Raw genomic sequence first — 19,519 nt, 5'->3', positions numbered from 1 at the left:
AACCGGACCCAAATTCAAACATGACTACAGATCAACAATAAAAACAGTCTGACCAGGCATCATGAAAACAGGATCATAAATGAGGCCTCTACACATAAATAAGCTTTACATTTGATTTGAACTTGTGTCCACTTTTTGACCTTTATATGACCCGATTCGAAAAATGGCCTAAGGATCATCAAGATGACCAATCCTATCAACTTTCGTTATTAGGTCATGCATTTTGGCCCATAGAATGTTCACAAGCATTCCTTTGATTTGAGGTAAGTGACCTACTTTTTTGGACCACACATGACCCAGATTCCAAACTTGGACTAAAATCATCAAGAATAAACATCTGACTATGTTTCATGAAGATAAGTCCCTTAAATTTTGGCCTACCAGAGTGTTACTAGTTTTTTTCCTTTGACTTGGAAAGGGTGACATAGATTTGGGCTATAGTTGACCCCAATTCAAATTTGGCATAAGATCAACAAGTTAAACAATTCTGACTTAAATTCATGAAGATATGGTCATAAATGTGGGCTCTAGGTGTTGACCAGCTTTTAGAACACGAAATGCCCCTTTTGATGCATTCATAATTGCACAAGGAGCCAGAAATTATTTGGTCACTGTATCATATCAAAAGTTCTACAATTCTGGTCAATGTGACCTTGACTTTTGAACCTATTGACCTCAAATCAAATTGGGGCCATCTGCTGGTCAAGATAAACCACCCTAATACGTTCGGCTGTGACTAATACAAGATTGGTGCGCCCGTGATATATTACAGACTCTCGTATATACCAGGATTAAACAAATTTGGGACACAAAAAATACCTTAAATGAATATATTTTGTAACATGGTGATTCTAACCCTAACCTTTAGAGTCAATATATAACAGGATGCACATTATACACTAATCAAGCGACATGCAAAAAAATGAGTATTTTTGCCCTGCGTTCCATTGGCTGTGACTAAATACACATTTGATAATAATTCCGTGCATGCGCCTAACGGCTGCACCAACTCTGCAATGAGAAACATTCAATAAGTTCCATGATTTTAGGCCCAAGCAAATTCAAGTCATCGTCAAGAAAGTGTTTAAATGTTACGGATCAATGTGACCTTCAACTTTGGCCTATTGACCTCAAAATCAATCATCTGCTGGTCATGACCAACCTGACTGTCAACTTCCATGATGCTAGGTCCAAGAGTTCTTTAGTTATTGTCCAGGAACCATTTAACTGTTCCTGGTCACTGTGAACTTCTACCTTATAAACTTAAAATCAAAAGGGACCATTTGCTGGTCATGACTAACCTCCCTATCAACTTTCCTGATCCTAGTCCCAAGTGTTCTTGAGTTATCATCTGGAAACCGTTAACTGTTGTAGGTCACTGTGACCCTGACGTTTAACATACTGACACAAAATCAATAGGGGTCACCCTGCTGCTGATGACCAACCTTCCCTATCAAACTGTCCTGACCTAGGCTCAAGCGTTCTTGAGTTATCTTCCAGAAACAATGGTTTACATACCAACAGATCTTATGATATAAGTTTCTGTGCAAGTTCGTTAAAATCAAAACATAAATGCGACAACTGTTGATGCAAAACCAGAAATGTGGCAGACAGACGACGGACATTAATGGTACCAAAAAGCTTAACCTTGAGCCTTTGACTCAGAGCTAAGAACACTTCCATACAGATATTAAAGATGTAATGCATTTACCTTGAGTCCACAGTTTTCAAAGAAAGATGCATCATGGTGTTGACCCTTGCCCATTTAGCTACCAAGTCAATAAACCTAAACAAATAAAAAAATTGATTTCTATCTATGATAATACAGTATTATGAAGTTAGCACAATAACTGCTTTACTTTAACAGCTAAAAAACCACTAAAGCAAATGATTTGCCAAATGACTGGTTGAGAGGAAATTCATACATGTGATAATAAACAGACAATGTTAGTTTAAAGATTCAAGAAGCAAAAGTTTGTACAATGTATGTAAGACTGAATCGGCGCCCAACAACAGTTACTAACTGTCAATTTAGGTGAAACCATTAAACACAATACCTTGCTCTGTGATCTACACAGCTTGAACATTAATTGCATGGTAGTTTTTTTCTACAGACTTTACACCGCTTCATTTTGTGACGGAGCCAGATTGTCGTCCCGTCTACAGCGCCAACTGAATTGGGAATATTGCATTTCTGAAGATAGGCCTGCTTCACATAACCAAATCCATACCTCACTGGGAATCTTGAGGCAATAAAAATACTTATCTATAATTAAAATAAATCAATATATAAAAGGTGTTCTATCGTAAGATATGTATTTGCTGATTCCTTTTCATGTATTCCTTTCATCAATGAATGAAAAACATATCAATATAACAACACATTAAATTGCAGCCCATAGCTGATGCAGACCCTGCAAAATGGTAGCCCCTTCATTGTAAATTACTGCAATTGGTGTCACTTCAATCACAAAATGTTTTAATATTCTGAGTACTTTTAACCTCTTAAAAGTCTCTTTGTTTCATACAAAATTTACAAACCACTTAGAATGATTAAAATAGAAGCAAACTTTTTACCTTACCTGATAATTGTCAAGTCTATCATTTACTGCTTCTACAAAGCTATCACTGATATAGCATGCACTGGACCTGAAGCAGAAAATGGACTTTATATATAACAAAAAAAAAGTTTAAAACAGTTAAAAAGCTAACTTTTTTATGTTTGACACAACTGATTCTGCCTTTGACACCAGAGCAGATCATGATCAGATGGCACATCCATGCAGTCTGATCATGATCTGCTGTGTTTTGCCATTCTGTCATATCTTTGGTAAGCACGCCCCTTTTACAGTTTAATAGTACTGGTCCAAATTGAAAGGGGACAAGTTCATTAATACATTATAGAAAATTTAGCATGGTAAGGGTAGTAACAAATTTTATGTTTCTTTACATAAATTATTTTTGTTCTATAGCTGCATCATCAAAAAAGATATAAAAGAGAAACATAAAGACAACATTATAAAAGTCAGTTACGATCAAGCTGTTGAATATTAACCACCATGAATTCATCTTCAACTTGATTACAACAGCTGCACTGGTCATATGAAAATAAAGAAATGTCCATTTACCTACTAACTCCCATGTAAATCTGTGCCACTTCAGACAAGAAATCACCCTTGGCCAGGTAATCTCAAACCAATAAGTACCTGAAAACAACCCTAATATAATACTGGCAACAAAAACCTTTGAGCAAAGTTTGGTATTGAAATGCTTAATTCATGAAATGAGTAAAACAGTAGAGACAATTAAAGGTACCATGAAAAAACCAAACTTTTATCCAAAATTGGTAAATAACTATAAGAAGCTTTAAGTTGCAACACTGGGCATGCTTACTTGCTGGCGCTGTCTGCAGAACAACGGATACTTAAAAAACCAGGAAACTGTCATTTTTAAGTCCTTTGATTTAGTCCATATCACCACAAGAAGTATAAAATAAATTTATGTAACAGGCTGAAATACTCCAGGCCTGACAAGGAATCGAACCCTGGACCTCTCAACCACGTCTAAGGGTACACTACCATGTCGCTATAAATTTAAAAAGCTAGCTTATTAGCAAGGAGTATAAGTGCACACCCTTATCAATCTCAGCATAACCCAACTATATATAGTGTATACATTAATTTTAAGCTCTTTGATATCACAAACATATTTCAGATGTAGTATGTTTCAAACCAATATGTATAGCGTTTTAAAATGGTAAGTTGACGTTTCAACACTGGTGGTTAGGCGGCTATAAAGCTCTTCAGAACTTGTGATTTCTGTGTACTATGTATCTATCTACTCTAAACTGCTTTCATACCTCTCCACTATGTACCAGTCTTATTTATCCCAGACTTTCATAAATAAATATTACTTGACTTGACTTTAATTTTGCAGTGCAATCATTATTTTTGGAAGCCGTGACCCATGCCCACATACAATTATGACAGGATAAAAGGCAGAACCTGACAACCTGCTTATTGATATTGACTATTGTGTTTTTTTTTTGTTTTTTTTGTTTGTTTTGTTAGGGTCACCTGAGGCAATGCCTTCACGTGAGTTTTTCTGATCGCTCGATGTCTGTCCGTCTGTCCCGTCCGTCTGTCGTCCTTGCTGCCGTCTCAACATTTAGCTTATGTAGCGATAGAGGCTGTATTTTTTCAACTGATCATCATGAAGTTTGGTCAGAATGATACCTTGATGTAATCTAGGCCGAGTTTGAAAAATGGGTCATCTGGGTCAAAAACTAGGTCACTAGGTCAAATCAAAGAAAAACTTTGTGTATGCGATAGAGGCTGTATTTTTCAACTGATCTTCATGAATATGGTCAGAATGATTACTTTGATAAAATCTAGGCCAAGTTCGAAAATGGGTCATCTGGGGTCAAAAACTATCACCTTAGGTCAAATCAAAGACAAACCTTGTGTAAGCGATAGAGGCCTGTTATTTTTTCAATGATCTTCATGAATTTTATTGTCAATGATAACCTGATGAAATCTAGGCTGATTCGAACAATGGGTCATCTGGGCTCAAACACTAGGTCACTAGGCAAATAAAGAAAAACCTTGTGTATGCGATAGATTGCTGTATTTTTCAATTGATCTTCATGAAATTGGTTCAAATGATTTGCCTTGATGAAATCTAGGCCCAGTTACGAAATGGGTCCATCTGGTCAAAAACTAGGACATCAAGGTCAAATCAAAGAAGAACCTTGGTGTATGCAGTAGGGCAGCATCATTTTACACCGGATCTTCCATGAAATTTGATCAGAATGTTTGGCTGGATGAAATCTAGCGAATTTGAATATGGGTCTCTAGGGTCAAAAACTATCACTCGCGGACAAATTAAAAGAAAAACTTGTGTACGCAATAGGGGCTGCATTTTTACACTGGATATCAAATTAACTTTAGTCAAAAGAATGAATTGCCTTAATGAAATCTAGATTCAAGTATAGAAATATGGGTCATCTATGGTTCAAAACTAGGTCACTAGGTCAAATACAAAAAAAAACCTTGTGTAATGCGATAGAGACTGTGTTTTTTCAATGATCATTCAATGAAATTTGGTCAGAATGATAGCCTTGAGAAATTAAGTCAATTTGAATACCGGGTCATCTGGGAATCAAAAAACTAGGTCGCTAGACAAATCAAAGAAAAAGGTTTTGAATGCATAGAGCTGTAATTTTCAATGAGGTTCATGAAATTTAGTCAGAATGATTGCTTGATCAAATCTAGGCCAAGTTTGAATGTAGGTTACCTTGTGCTTAAAAACTAGGTCATTATGCTAAATTTGAGAAGAAAATACTGTTTTACACTTCAAAGAGACTACATTTTGGTCCCAATCATAATGAACATTGGACAGAATATTTGTTTCCATGAAATCAACTATGTCAAACATGTTTACACTGTTATGGTGTGTTTAGGTGAGCGACCTAGGGCCATCTTGGCCCTCTTGTTATTGTAATCTGTTAAGTTCTTAAGATAAACATGTAAAATGCACCACATGCAAGTGTAACAGGTTGCTCACCATCTCAAAAGTTCTGCCTTACAATATTTTTTCAGTGTGAAATTATCGTATTAGTAAATTTACTACAATTTCAAGACATGGCTGAGTACGAATAATTTTGCCTACGTTACACACTGTGTTCAGTCACACACACTTTCATTGCAAACGATTAGAATCTATTAACAAATCAGAAACGTAACCTTCATATAAAGAATCCTCCTAGCGTGCATAATATTTTTTGATATTCACTGAATACAAGTATCTGTGTATCTGGTAAAGGGTATCATGAAAACAGGAAATAATCCTGCAGGAGGATTATTTTCCTGTTTTTCATGACAGGCTGCAGAGCGAAACTTTATAGTAGTGTCCCTTGAATCTTTAAATGGATAATTGCTAAATATAGAATCTAATCTACTACAGTAACTGACGGGAAAAATGTACGCAAAATCAAGAATTGACGTAGAATTTAATTATTCGCAGGTGTTTTTATATACCTGAGTCAAAACGGGTATTACTGTGACCTGCTGTCACCCCCGCGTTAAGATTTGGGTCTAAGTTCTTTCCTCCAGGACTCCTATTACATCGCTGGTAAGCCGATACCTAATGCCAGAATGTCCACAGCAGGCATTTCTCCAAACTATCCTGGCATGAAAGACACAGGCAAGCGCAGCGCCAACGCAAGGGGTTGAGCAGCATGTAATATCCAGCCCGTCCCCGCCATTTTTCGAGCTTTCCAGTCAACTTGGAACCTACTCAGAACCAGTCCAAGAACGTAAGGGGGGGAAGTTAAGACTCGATTACCGACGATCGTACCAACGATCTTTTTGTAAAAAACGCGACGTGGACTAAGAACGGCCGTACGACCAATGATAAAACGGGACCAGTTTTAATTGAGAAAAATAAGCATACAATTACAAAATTCTTTAACACTGCCTTATACAATATGGCATACATTTGAATGCCTACAAAAACAGTGCAGTATGTTTCTTTAAAGGAGTGCACAGACAAATATATTGTCGTATTGTACAGAAAAAAAAGTTAAATTACCAAATAGATAAAAGTTTTTGCAGATACAAAGTATTATAAATTCTTTGAAATCATTTAATTTATGAAAACAGAAACTCCATTGATTTTTGACCAAAAAGGTATTTTACAAGACATGAAAGATGTGGAATCAGAATTTTTACAACCTGTTTATGAAAATCAATATGTATTATTGTTTTCACCCTTTACAAACCAGCAAATGAAATTGGGTTTCCTATATAATTTGAGTATTTTTTTTTCTCTCAGAACAAAGCTTAACTTATATAAAATCTGTATCTCTATAAAATCTAAGTTAAGATTGAAATTTTGTCCAGAATTATGGCCCTTGAATTCATCAAACTTGAGATAATAAGTAAGTATGGCATTTTAGATGAAAATGATTTGCTGTAACAGGTTAACAGTCTTGTTAAAGACAGATTTAATTGGGAAACCTCAGTCCTGAAAGAATAGTTATTTCGCATTATATTATAAGGAAATGGACTGACACGTGTGAGGAACAGAGACAAACTTTTATGAAACAAGATAGACTGAAGAATAATTTACCGGTATATTAATTTTTGAAACACTGCAGTAAAAAACGCAGACATTTTTTTAGGCTTGAAAATTACTTTATTTATAACTGGAATTGATTCCCATGGTAAAATGTTTGATATATATGGCAGGGAGACTGTTGATAACAAAAGTGACACTTTCACATGTATTTTTTTTTTTTTTTTCGTAATACAAACAGTTAGATAATATTGTGAAAATAAATCCTTCATGAAAAATTCTGATTTCGCTGTAACTATTTAATAGGTTGAGACAGGAAGGATTGTTCACAAAGGATGCCAGCTCTTCACAAAAAGGTAAAACTAAAATTTAGATTGTTTTTATTACATTGATCATTTCATTGATCACTTATTATACCTCCAGATGAAAATTATATTAAGGCGATATAGCAGTATTTCGTATCTGTCCAGAGTTCATTTCTGGAGGCCTTTCTGCAAAACTGTTAAATGGATTTTCTGATGAATATGCACAAATGTTTGCCATTATAATATATGACAAAATGCAGGTTTGACTATTAGTAAAGTCACAGAAGTGAAACATCACAGAAGTGAAACATCACAGAAGTGAAACATCAAAAAGCCTTCTTCCTTGCCCACTCTATACCAAATATCTAACTGGAAGGATTTTCTTAAACTAGCACCTGTTGTTTACTTCATTAAGATGACATTCATAGTCTAATACCCTGGGCTTTAAGTCCAAGGTCAAGTTCAAATACTAGCGTTATTTCATGTCTACTCCATGTCTTCTGAACAGCTGGAAGGATTCTCATAAAACTAGTGTCAGCTGTTGACATTATCAAGATTGTATTGAAGCCATGTCTGGAGTTAGTAATTACATTTAATGATAGCTCCAGCTTTTTACCAAATGTTTTAGACAGAGACAGATGTCAGCTGTAAGGAATTCATTAATACTATGACGAAGCTACAAAATCTTACTGTTCGTTTTAATGCTAAATTTCAATTTTCCGTTTTGCATACAGTGTACTTCAGTGTCACTTTTCTTCCTGTTTTGTTTTGTGACATAATAATCGGCCAACTTATTACCATTGTGAAGAATTTGCAACAAAAATTTTGTCATGTTGTTGAACATATGCTTGGTAATGTTCATGCCTGTTATGAGATGAACTTCTTGTGAATGTGAAAGAAAATATGTCTTGTGAATAGTACCCACTCTGCAGTAATCATTGTCAGCCAGCATGATGGAGTTATGAACGTTGTTGCCTTCAAATCACTTGCCCATCATTGCTGTGGGTTCTAAATGGGATGTAACATTCTTTCATGTGAGCAAACAGTCAAGCTGACATATGGAAAGTTTGTGGTTTTACTTATACGCTAACCCAAGCCTGGTTAAAAATGTTCATAGGGCCACCTTGGATCTCCCTTAAAGCTTGGAAGTTGCCATATGGCCTAAAATTCTGTCAGTGTTAAAACCCAGCAAAAACAAAATAGCTATAAAAAGGCAGTTTTCATTGATACATATGCAATGCTGTACTTGTCATGAATTTCAGTTACCACAAAATCAAAACCAGTGGTGACTAAGTTAGATCCGTCATCAGTTTCTGCCGAGGACAATGCTGAAGCAGGGGAGACTGCATACAACATAGTAACAGCAAGTACATACAACACCACAACAGAAAAGGGTCAGGGGAAAGAGGAGGATGGAGTCTCTACGACAGTTGTGTAAGTTTATGGTACCTTTTTAGCTTGACTATTCAAAGAATAGTCTAGCTATTCTACTCACCCTGGTGTCGGCATCAGCGTCACACTTTGGTTAAAGCTTTGTATGCAGGTATGTAAAGCAATGTCGGCAGTTATCGACACCTTAAGCATTAGCGGAGGATAACTGATTGTTTACTAATAATAATCTTAGTTGAAACCAATTTTCAGCATTATTATTTATTCATCTGCATCATGAAATAGTCCATATAGCAACAGCAGTAAGGCAATACAAATATAAGATAACTGCAGATAAAAAAAGTCGTGGAGGCAGTTATCAACATGATTCGGCAGTTATGGACACTCTAACAAAGTTTTATAACAGAGAATATAGTAAGCTGAAGTTGTAACGCTTAAAGATATATAAATAATAACTGATAATAAGTAGCAGTGTTTTAATATAGACTTTCCAACATTTTGACTCTCTGTTGTAGACTGTGAAATCATTAATCATTTATATTCGTGGGGGACTAATTTTTGTGGTTGAGTCAATCCACGAAATTTAATCCCAACGAAAAAGTAAAATTCCCATTCATTTTATGTTCAAGAAGTAGAAATGGACACACAACTAATATCATATCCCCAAACAAATTGCCGTTTTGACCAAAACCACGAAATTTTCATGCCCACGAAATTAAATGATTTTACATATTGGGCGTAGTACAGGCCATTCTTTTTAGCCCCAAAGGTGGCTATTAAACTCGCCCTGTCTGGCGTCCATGTAATACCTTGTACAGGCTTAACTCTGCCATCCATAAAGTGATTTTAAAATAACTTGGCAAAAATTTTCTCCAAATGAACACCGACGAGTCCATGTCAAGAGCTAGACCCGTACTCCAAGGTTCAGGGTCCACTTGAGGCAAAGGTTAAATACAGGGTCTTGTTTCGTGTCCAGTCCAGAACTCTGCCATCCATAAAGGGATTTTTGAAATAAATTGGCATAAATGTTTACCATAATGAGACAACTTGTCATGCGTAAAACCCAGACCCCTAGCTCCAAGGTCAAGGTCAAACTTAGAGGTCAAAGGTTAACAGTGTCTGTTCCGTGTCCAGACCATAACTCTGCCATCCATGAAAGGATTTTTAAACTAGAGTTGCTTTTGAGAAAAGCGCATGTCTCCCACAACGCCTAATCACTTAATAGCAAGTCAGACTTAATATAAATCCTGTTTACTTACTCACTACAAATATACCCTTGAAGAGTAAAAAAGGGCCGATTTTGGGTAATTCAAGGGCCATAATTCTGGGGTGAGCTCAGGCAATTTGGCTAGTTGATGAAACCTGCCAAGGAGTAACCGGTCAAAAAACATTTGGTTTCAAGTTTGGTGAAGATCGGATGAGAAACTTTTGGACTTAGAGAGCACGAACGAGGTAAAAAGGGCCGATTTTCGTAATTAGTGGCCAAAATTCGAAGTGCCTGGGCCCGATTTGGCTAGTTTATCAAACTTGGCCGAGGACTTATCGCCCACATTCCTGTTCAAGTTTTGGTGAAGATCGGAAGAGAAATGTTCGACTTAGAATGCGGACAAGCTTGTGACAGACAGACAGACACACAGACAGGAATAAATCAATATGTCTCCCACACCACTGTGTGGTGGGAGACATAATAACTTTGCGTAAATGTTTACCATAATGAGACCGTATGTCTTGCGCAAGACCCAGACCCCTAGCTCCAAGGTCAAGGTCAGACTTAGAAGTCAAAGGTTAACAGGGTCTTGTTTTGTGTCCGGTTCTTAACTCTGCCATTCATCAAGGGATTTTGAAATAAATTGGCCTAAATGTTCCCCATAATGAGATGATGTGTCATGTGAAAGATCCAGACCCCTAGCCTAAAAGTCCAAGGTCACACTTTATGAGGTTAAAGGTTCCCTGGTCTGTTACTTGTTCGCTAGTCCAAACTCTGCCAACGCTGAAGGTTTTTAAAGTTTACTTGGCATAAATGCTCTGGAACATTATGTCACTAATAGTGACAGCTCTTGTTCCTTGATGTTATACACACGTAACTTAAACAAGAAGCGAGTAGACCTAGAATAGCTCTAAACTTGTAAGTTTAACTAAAGCAAATGAACTTTTAGTCAAGGTTCAGTAGAACATTTTAAAGCCAATAAAGGACAAAACGCAATAATTTTTAATATCTAGAACATACAACTGTCGAACCCTATATAAGAAGTGTCGAAGCATCTTAGCCTTACCCTTAAATTTCATAGCATTTTTTCAAGCAAGCAGGGTTAAGTTTTCATACACAGTTACATGTAAACCTAGCCAAATCATGGACATACTGTTGTTAATAACAGCAGTAAATCTTGTTTATATCAAGAGTCTAGATCTGATAATGTAGGCTATGGAAAATGTTTCTTAGACTGACAAGCGGACAGACACATTAATAAACACACAGACAGAATCCCTGTCACTTTTTCTAAGGAACCAGTCAAGAGCTCAATTGCACTTACGCTGTAGTTCAAATAAGGGAAGCTCTAAATGTCTTGATCTATTCTGTTCTGAAAGAAGCATAAAAGATCTAAATCGACAAATTAGGGAAACGATCTATGAACTTTCTACTGGGGTCGAAAACTGCCAACACAATGTTATTATGTAGAACAGATAATTGACATCCCACTCAGTCCCTAAACCTTGGCAGTCTTGGTAATATTATCCTCAATACTTGCTGGTCACGGACATCATACCCATTTATCCTCTGCTGCAAACCTCGAAAATAACTGAATTTTCAGAAGCAATTTCAAGGAGGAGAACACTACCCACCTCACGACTTGCGATAACTCTTCCATATATTAAGAACAGTATCTTAATGTAAAACAATAGCATGCCGAAGTTCCGCTTAGATACGCAGACTTTTAGGAAGAACCTGTGATGTCATGACAACATCACAGAAAACGTTAAAGACTGTAATAGCAGTTATATAAATGGACACTACAGTTAAGGTGTTGATAACTGACGAATGTCGGTATTACCCAACATAACTCTGTAGCTATCATATATAGGCAAATAGCTTTGAAACTTTCTTTTTCTTTTTATGCCCCCGAAGGGAGGCATATATTTTTGAACCGTCTGTTGGTCTGTCGTCCGTCGGTCTGTCGTCCTGTCTGTCCATCAATTTTTCGTGTCCGCCAAATCTTTGTCATCGATGGATGGATTTCAAATAACCTTGGCATGAATGTGTACTGCAGTAAGACAACTGTCGCCACGAGACCCAGATCCGTAGCTCAAAGGTCAAGGGTCACAAGCTCAGACATTAAAGGAAAGTGCATTGATGGGCCGGGTCCGGTCCATATCTTTTCATCGATGGATGGATTTTCAAATAACTTGGCATGAAGTTGTGTACCACAGTAAGACGACGTGTCGCGCGCAAGACCGCAGGTCCGTACTTAAAAAGTCACGGTCACACTTAGACATTAAAGGATATGCAATTGATGGGCGTGTCCGTCCATATCTTTGTCATTCCATGGAAGGATTTTCAAATAACTTGCATGACTTGTGTACCACATAAGACAACCGTGTCGCCAGCAAGAACCCAGGTCCTTAGCTCGAAGGTCAAGGTCAACCACTTAGACATTAAAGGATAGTGCATTGATGGGCGTGTCAGGTCCATATCTTTGTCACGAAAGATGGATTTTCAATAACTTGCCATGATGTGTACCACAGTAAGATGACGTGTCGCGCGCAAAGACGGGTGTGGTAAACCAGGTCCGCACTCAAAGGTCAAGGTCACACTTAGCATAAAGGTCATTTTATATGATAGTGCATTGATAGCTGTCCGTCCATATCTTTGCATTTCATAGCATGGAATTTAAAATATCCTACGCATGAATGTGTGACACAGTAAGACGACATGTCCGTGCGCAAGACCCAGTCCGTAGGTCAAAGGTCCTAAACTCTAACATCAGCCATAACTATAATATTCCTTCAAATGCCCATCGGGGGCATGTGTCCCCCTATGGAACACTCTTGTCTAGGTCAATTACCAACCTCACTGGTCAAGGTGCCATAATCTGCCATGTCTATTTTTGCCAATATATGCCCCTTTTTTGGACAAGAAAATCGTGGTTAAATTTGCATGCAAGTTACTATCTCCAAAACTAATGCAGGTGTTGAATTGAACTTCACAATGTCACCATGTGTCTTTAGGGTTATATAACTAGGTGATAGCATTAAGTCCCACAACTCTAACATGTATTTTGGCCAAATTATAATTGTAATCCTGGTTCAAATTTTGCATGTAAGTTACTATCTCCAAAACAAATGCAGATACTGGATTGAAACTCCATAGATATTTTAACATTTAGGGTAATATTCCTGCTTCTGGGACAACAGTTCAAATAGTCGAGCATTGGTTGTCTTACGGACAGCTCTTGTTTTCTAGTTGAGCTCAAATAGTGTAGCATGTTGAAAATAACAGGGTGGCCACCCCACATAACATTTCGGTTTTGTACACACAGAAAATAGGATTCAAGTAACATGTTTGCTTATATTTCCTTATTTTGATAATATAAAAAGCAACGAAGACAGGAAAACGTGAAAAAGTGCTTTCCTCGACACCAAACATCTGTCAGACATTCTCAACACTTTTAACACTTTGCCCAAATTCTTTTTCCATGGACCAATAGTGCAGGTATGGTGCACACTAGGATTTGGTCAAAGTTTTTGAAGAAAGAATTGAGAATGTGCGGCAGAACCTTTATGCTGACAAAAACATTCATTTATCTTATTGAAATCTGTCGGGTAGTAGATATATGCAAAAATGTTTCCTAAATCTAGTTATTTTTCCCTTGTGTGTGATACCTTAAAGTCACGTGGGTTGACCTGCTTGAAATAAAGTCTTTACCATATTTTACCAGGTTTTGATAGATTGGAGAATGTTGTTTGGTAGATGGAAAGATCCCAACTGATCTTGTCTTCAGTTAATAGTGAAGATGGTAAGATATGTAAAAGGAAACTTGATAAATTTGTGGTGTGGCTATCGCAAAAAGTATTTGACATATGCATTAGACCTAACAAGATTGTTGATTCATCATGTGAAGCTGGGAACCTGGTGCCTTAATTGGGACTTTGCACAGTCTGTTGAGATATGGGCTTGGCTAAGTCAAAAATACTCTTAAAGATTGTGTCAGATGTTTCTCAAAAAGTGTTTGATCTTGGATTATGAAATATGATAGGAATATTTTTCAGTATGTCTGGTTGTGCACCTGGGATTTTGTTTCGAGGTTTCACTGAGCCAGACCACAGTTAAAAGCATTGAACTTAATCAAATATATACATAAAAGGGCATAAATATTTGATGTAGGGTTTTGAAACATAATAGGAAAACATTTTTCTACATTGTAGGATAATTATTATTGTCATCTTGGTGATTATTGCTATCCTTATTGCACTCACCCTGTACATCAAAAAGAAGATAAAGAATGGAGATGAAAACTCCAGACTGGTCGTTTGTTACCGGAAATTGGTTTCCAGCGAGAGATATAGACGGGGTCAGGATGAGGGTAAGGTTTTCATATTACAACTAACTTGCTGTAAAAATAGGCAAGAAGAAAGTAACTGATGGAGGCTCAAACTTCAGAGTGGTTTTTTATTGAGGCTGAAACTTCAGACTGGTTTTAATGGAGGCTCAAACTCCAGACTGGTTTTTTATTGAGGCTAAAACTTCAGACTGGTTTTAATGGAGGCTCAAACTCCAGACTGGTTTTTGATGGAGATTCAAACTCCAGACTTGTTTTGTATGGAGGCTCAAACTCCAGACCGGTTTTTGATGGAGGCTCAAACCTAGACTATTTTGTTGATGGAGGCTGTAACTCCAGACTTGTTTTTATTGAGACTCAAACTCCAGACTGGTTTTTATTTAGACTCAAACTCCAGACTGGTTTTTGATGGAGACTCAAATTCCAGACTGGTTTTTGATGGAGGCTCAAACCTAGACTAGATTTGTTGATGGAGGCTCAAACGCTAGACTGTTTTTAGCTCACCTGAGCACAAAGTGCTCAGGGTGAGCTTTTGTGATCTCTCACTGTCTGGCATCTGTCTGTCCGCCATCCATCTGTCCACACTTTTCTTCAAACAACATCTCCTCTGAAACCATTGGATAGAAGTTGATGAAACTTGGCATGGATGTTCTTTGGGTGGTCCTCTTTCAAAGTTGTTCAAACGGTTCCACTTGATTGCGTGTAGGGGCTGCCAGAGCTGAAAATAGAAACATCTTCTAACAACATCTCCTCAACATCTCCTCTTAAACCACTGGTCCGATTTCAAAATAATTTCACTCAAATGGTCCTTATGTAATCCTCTGTTAAGGTTGTGCTAACTATTACGATTCGTCAAAAAACGTGCAGCCAGGGGGCATTGTCACTTTTCCCTATATGTATATAGTGGAAACTTTAAAAATCTTCTTGTATGAAACTGCTGGCCCGATTTTTAAATAATTTCACACAAATGTTCCTTATGTAACCCTCTGCCAAGAGTGTTCAAATTACGATTTGTCAAAAAACATGGCTGCCAGGGGTTGTGATCTCTTTAAAGACCAGACTGGTTGTGTTGATGGAGGCCCAGTTTAAAAATAATATTACACAAATGTTTCTCAGCAGTGATCACTTTTGGCAGATACCTTTATGAGATTAATTCACATTTGCTTGAATCAATGAGATTTTGACAAAATGAATGGGATTTTTATGCCCCCGGCATCTACTGATGCGGGAGGCATATAGTGATTGTCCTTTCTGTCCGTCCGTACGAGGTTAAGCAAATGGGACTGTTTCGTCTAGCATCAATACCCCTTACTAGAATTACTTGATACTAATGCAGATGTAACCTGTGACCATTCCTCATCTTCAGACATCACCTGACCTCAGTTTAACCTTGACCTTGATGGTCATTTTGAACTTAGGTTGCTTTATATGGGCATTCTCTTGGTTAATCAAATGGGACCATTTTGTCTAGCATCAATACCCCTTACAAGAATGAATTGATACTAATACAGATGTAACCTGTGACCATTCCTCATCTTCAGACATCACCTGACCTCAGTTTGACCTTGACCATGACCTCATTTTGGACTTAGGTTGCTTTATATGGGCCATCTCCTGGTTAACCAAATGGGACCGTTTCGTCTAGCATCAATACCACTTACAAGAATGAATTGATACTAATACAGATGTAACCTGTGACCATTTCTCATCTTCAAACATCACCTGACTTATGTTTGACCTTGACCTTGACCTCGTTTTGGACTTAGGTTGCTTTGTATCGACAAGGATGCCACCGGGGGCATCAAGCATTTATTGAACGCAGCTTCTTGTTTCTTTTTATAACGAGGTTTTACATGAGGGACAGCCTTTATTACACTGAAAAGCAAATATCTGTTTATTTGTAAGAACAATTTATTTTTGTAAATTATCAAAACAGTCCCTTTCAGAGAAACTTTCAACATAACTCAGAATTCTGTGCCTGAATAGGTTGATGAAAGTTGTGTGCAGGGTCCACATGTATTTTCCATTCAGTAAGGAGTTAACTTTGAGCTTTTACTTCAAAGCTGCTCTGTCCAAGTGGAAGTTCATTTATATTTTAATTTTTAGCTGGACTATTCGAAGAATAAGTAGAGCTATCCTACACACCACGGCGTTGGCGTCGGCGTCACACCTTGGTTTAGTGTTTCCTACCAGTCCACTTTTTGACAAAGTCTTTTGAGATAAAGTTTTGAAACTGTCAACACTTGTTTACCATCGTCATGTCCAGTTGTAGGCAAGAGTACATAACTCTATCAAGGATTTTTGCTGAATTATGCCCCCTTTTAACTTAGAAATCTTGGTTGAGTTTTTCGTACCAGTTCACATTTTGTGTAAAGTGTTTGACATATGGCTTTGAAACTTTTATCACTTGTTTATTATAACAGTCTCTATCTGTAGGCAAGAGTACATAACTCTGTCAACTATTTTGACTGAATTATTGCCCTTTTTGGACTTGGAAATTGGTACAATTTGTGTACAAGTCCATGTTTTGTTAAAACTACTTTACATGTGGCTTTGAAAGTTTGAATAATTGTTCATCATCATGATTTATATCTGTAGGCAAGAGTGCATAACTCTATCAACTATTTTGATGGAATTATGACCCTTTTTTGACTTGGAAATTGGTTCAGTTTTCGTACAAGTCTGTGTTGTCAAAACTATTTGACATGTGGCTTTGAAACTTTGAACAAGTCTTTATCATCATGATTTCGATCTGTAGACAAGAGTACATAACTCTGTCAACTATTTTGGCTGAATTATGGCCCTTTTTGGACTTGGAAATTGGTACATTTTTGTACAAGTCAATATTTTGTCAAAGCTATTTGACATGTGACTTTGAAACTTTTAACACTTGTTTATCACCATGATTCCCATCTGTAGGCAAGAGTATATAACTCTGTCAACTATTTTGGCTAAATTATGGCCCTTTTTGGACTTGGAAATCAGTGAAGTTTTTTGTACCAGTCTATATTATGCCTAACCTGTTTGTCATATGGTTTTGAAACTTTGAACCACTTGTTTACCTTCATAGTCTACTTACCTAGGACAAGGACTTGAACTCGGTTATGGCCCTTTTCTGGACATAGAAATAAGTTAGGTTTTGCATACCATTCGATATCTTTGTCTATCAACTGTTTGATATATGGCTTTGACACTTTGAACACTTGCTTACCAACATGGTCACACATTGCCATATAGTGCAAAACTTATCCAAATTCACAAATGCAGGTAAATTGTCGTATCTGTTCTTTTTCTTTTGTCTGAAAATCTCAGGTAATATTTTAACCCTATACTTCTATCAATGCTTCGAATAGTCGAGTGCGCTGGCAACAGACAGCTCTTGTTCTGGATTTGATACACTTACATTAGGCCAGAACAGCTTTGAAGTCAAACACATTAATGACACTTCCCTCAATTACAACCATTTCGTTTGGAATTTTGGGAATTCAGCTTTTTATTGTTTTTTTTCATGAAGGGACTTCACCAGGGGTTTCTCCACCTTGTTGTTATTCTTATCGCTACTCGTCCGCACTAAAGGAAGCAAATTTTGGCTTTCCAACACTTCAGTTTCTTCTTCGGTGTCATTTTGACACTTCACAAAAACGGGTGATTTTTGGGATCATGGAGTCCATTCAATAGATGTGTAGTAGAGTTCCGCTTAAGCCGGTACTAGGGGGCGTGAGAGGTGTTGCACATTTTATTACCTCTCATGAACAGACTCAATCAAACCGAGTCTGCTATTATTCTTTTTTGGTTGCATTCTATGCTTCCAAGGGATCTTTTTACAGATTTTATTGGTTCATTTTGGTCAGTCAGTAGATGGCCCCTTATGTTTTGGGGTCAGTAACTTAAAGTAAAGAAATCTTTGGCCTACAGTTGTCAAGCCCCATGGCATGATTATCTTTGGTCAGTAGATGTCCCGTACATTTTTTGAGATCAGCAGGTCAAAGGTCAAGTTCAAAGTGACATTGGGACTGAAAATAACTAAAGAACGCTTTGGTCTACAGTTGTCAAACTTTATAGGATGATTGCCTGCAATGAGTAGATGACACCTGCTGTTTTAGGCCATCAGGTCGAAGGTGAAGATCCCAGTAACTTCGCGACTGAAATTTTGGCCTACTGTCTTCAAACTTCATTGAATGATAGCCTATTGTTAGAAGATGTTTTTGTGGTCAGTATATCAAAGGTCAAGGTCATTGTGACCTCAAAACTGAAGATTGTTTCCCTTCTGTATGTAAAGATTGTTTTAGCCTACAGTTGTCGAACGTAATCAGATGATTGCCTATGGTTAGTATATTGCCCGTCTTTAGTTTGGAGTCAGTAGGTTAGAGGTCAAGATAACTGTGAATTCAATTTTTTTTTTTGAAAATGGAATAGGTCATCTTGGGGGGGGCATATGTGTTTTACAAATGTCTGTTGTATTTCTGGTGTTCTTACCTTGCTATGGATTTTTTTCTGTCAAACATTTTTAGGGGGCATGTGTTGTACAATGTTAACATAATCCACGTTGGTGTTTGTATGTTAGCTAGTATCTCAGTTACCACTTGAGGGAATGGATTGCATGGTTACTGTGGTCTGAACTATGATTCACAGGTTCCATAGGATTAGATGAGACAAAATGTGAGGCTATGTGGGTCAATGTCAACTAAAACACCAAGCACTATAAAAGCTCTTTAACTTGCTGTAAAATTGAGATGTTACTGTAGATTTGTTTTACACAAAGGTATAATTACTAATGAAGTGTTATTATTTTTCCAGAGGCAGCTCCTCCGAATGGTGATATTCCCCATGAGAATAATACAGACACTAAGCAAACATTAGCAGTTTCTCGTAAGTTACTTTCGTTTTTATATTTTATGAATATCTAGTAGTATGTATTTTACTGGATAACGAATATCATTGAATATGAAATTTGCTACATTTTAAATATCATGCAATATGAAATTTACTGCATATTGAAGCTGAGCAGTATGAAATTTGTTGGTTGTTACATACAATGTAATATGAAATTTATTGCTAGTTGAATACCATGTGATATTAAACTTATTGCTTGTTGAATATCATGCAATATGAAATTTACTGCATATTGCATACCCTGCAGAATGTTGTCAAGGTCAATTCCTTTAAACCAGTTGGGAATTGTTTGCAGTTGGT

The 19,519-nt window shown here is 37.1% G+C and overlaps 1 protein-coding gene across 3 annotated transcripts in view; it reads left to right on the top strand.

Annotated features, from left to right (window-relative positions):
* The window catches only part of LOC123527071 (uncharacterized), a 57,419-nt gene that overhangs the window by 35,722 nt on the left and 2,178 nt on the right, over positions 1-19,519 (top strand). For all 3 annotated transcript variants that reach the window (XM_053523096.1, XM_045306335.2, XM_045306336.2), the window contains exons 6-9: positions 7,384-7,433; positions 8,645-8,816; positions 14,193-14,350; positions 19,124-19,195. In XM_053523096.1, coding sequence (XP_053379071.1) covers positions 7,384-7,433; positions 8,645-8,816; positions 14,193-14,350; positions 19,124-19,195 — 452 coding nt within the window. The remainder of the gene's footprint in view (positions 1-7,383; positions 7,434-8,644; positions 8,817-14,192; positions 14,351-19,123; positions 19,196-19,519) is intronic.

The sequence above is a fragment of the Mercenaria mercenaria genome, chromosome 14 (assembly GCF_021730395.1).
Source record: "Mercenaria mercenaria strain notata chromosome 14, MADL_Memer_1, whole genome shotgun sequence".
In the NCBI taxonomy this organism is placed as follows: domain Eukaryota; kingdom Metazoa; phylum Mollusca; class Bivalvia; order Venerida; family Veneridae; genus Mercenaria; species Mercenaria mercenaria.
The sequence above is the reverse complement of the archived record's forward strand: the minus strand, read 5'-3'. Positions and strand labels throughout refer to the sequence as shown.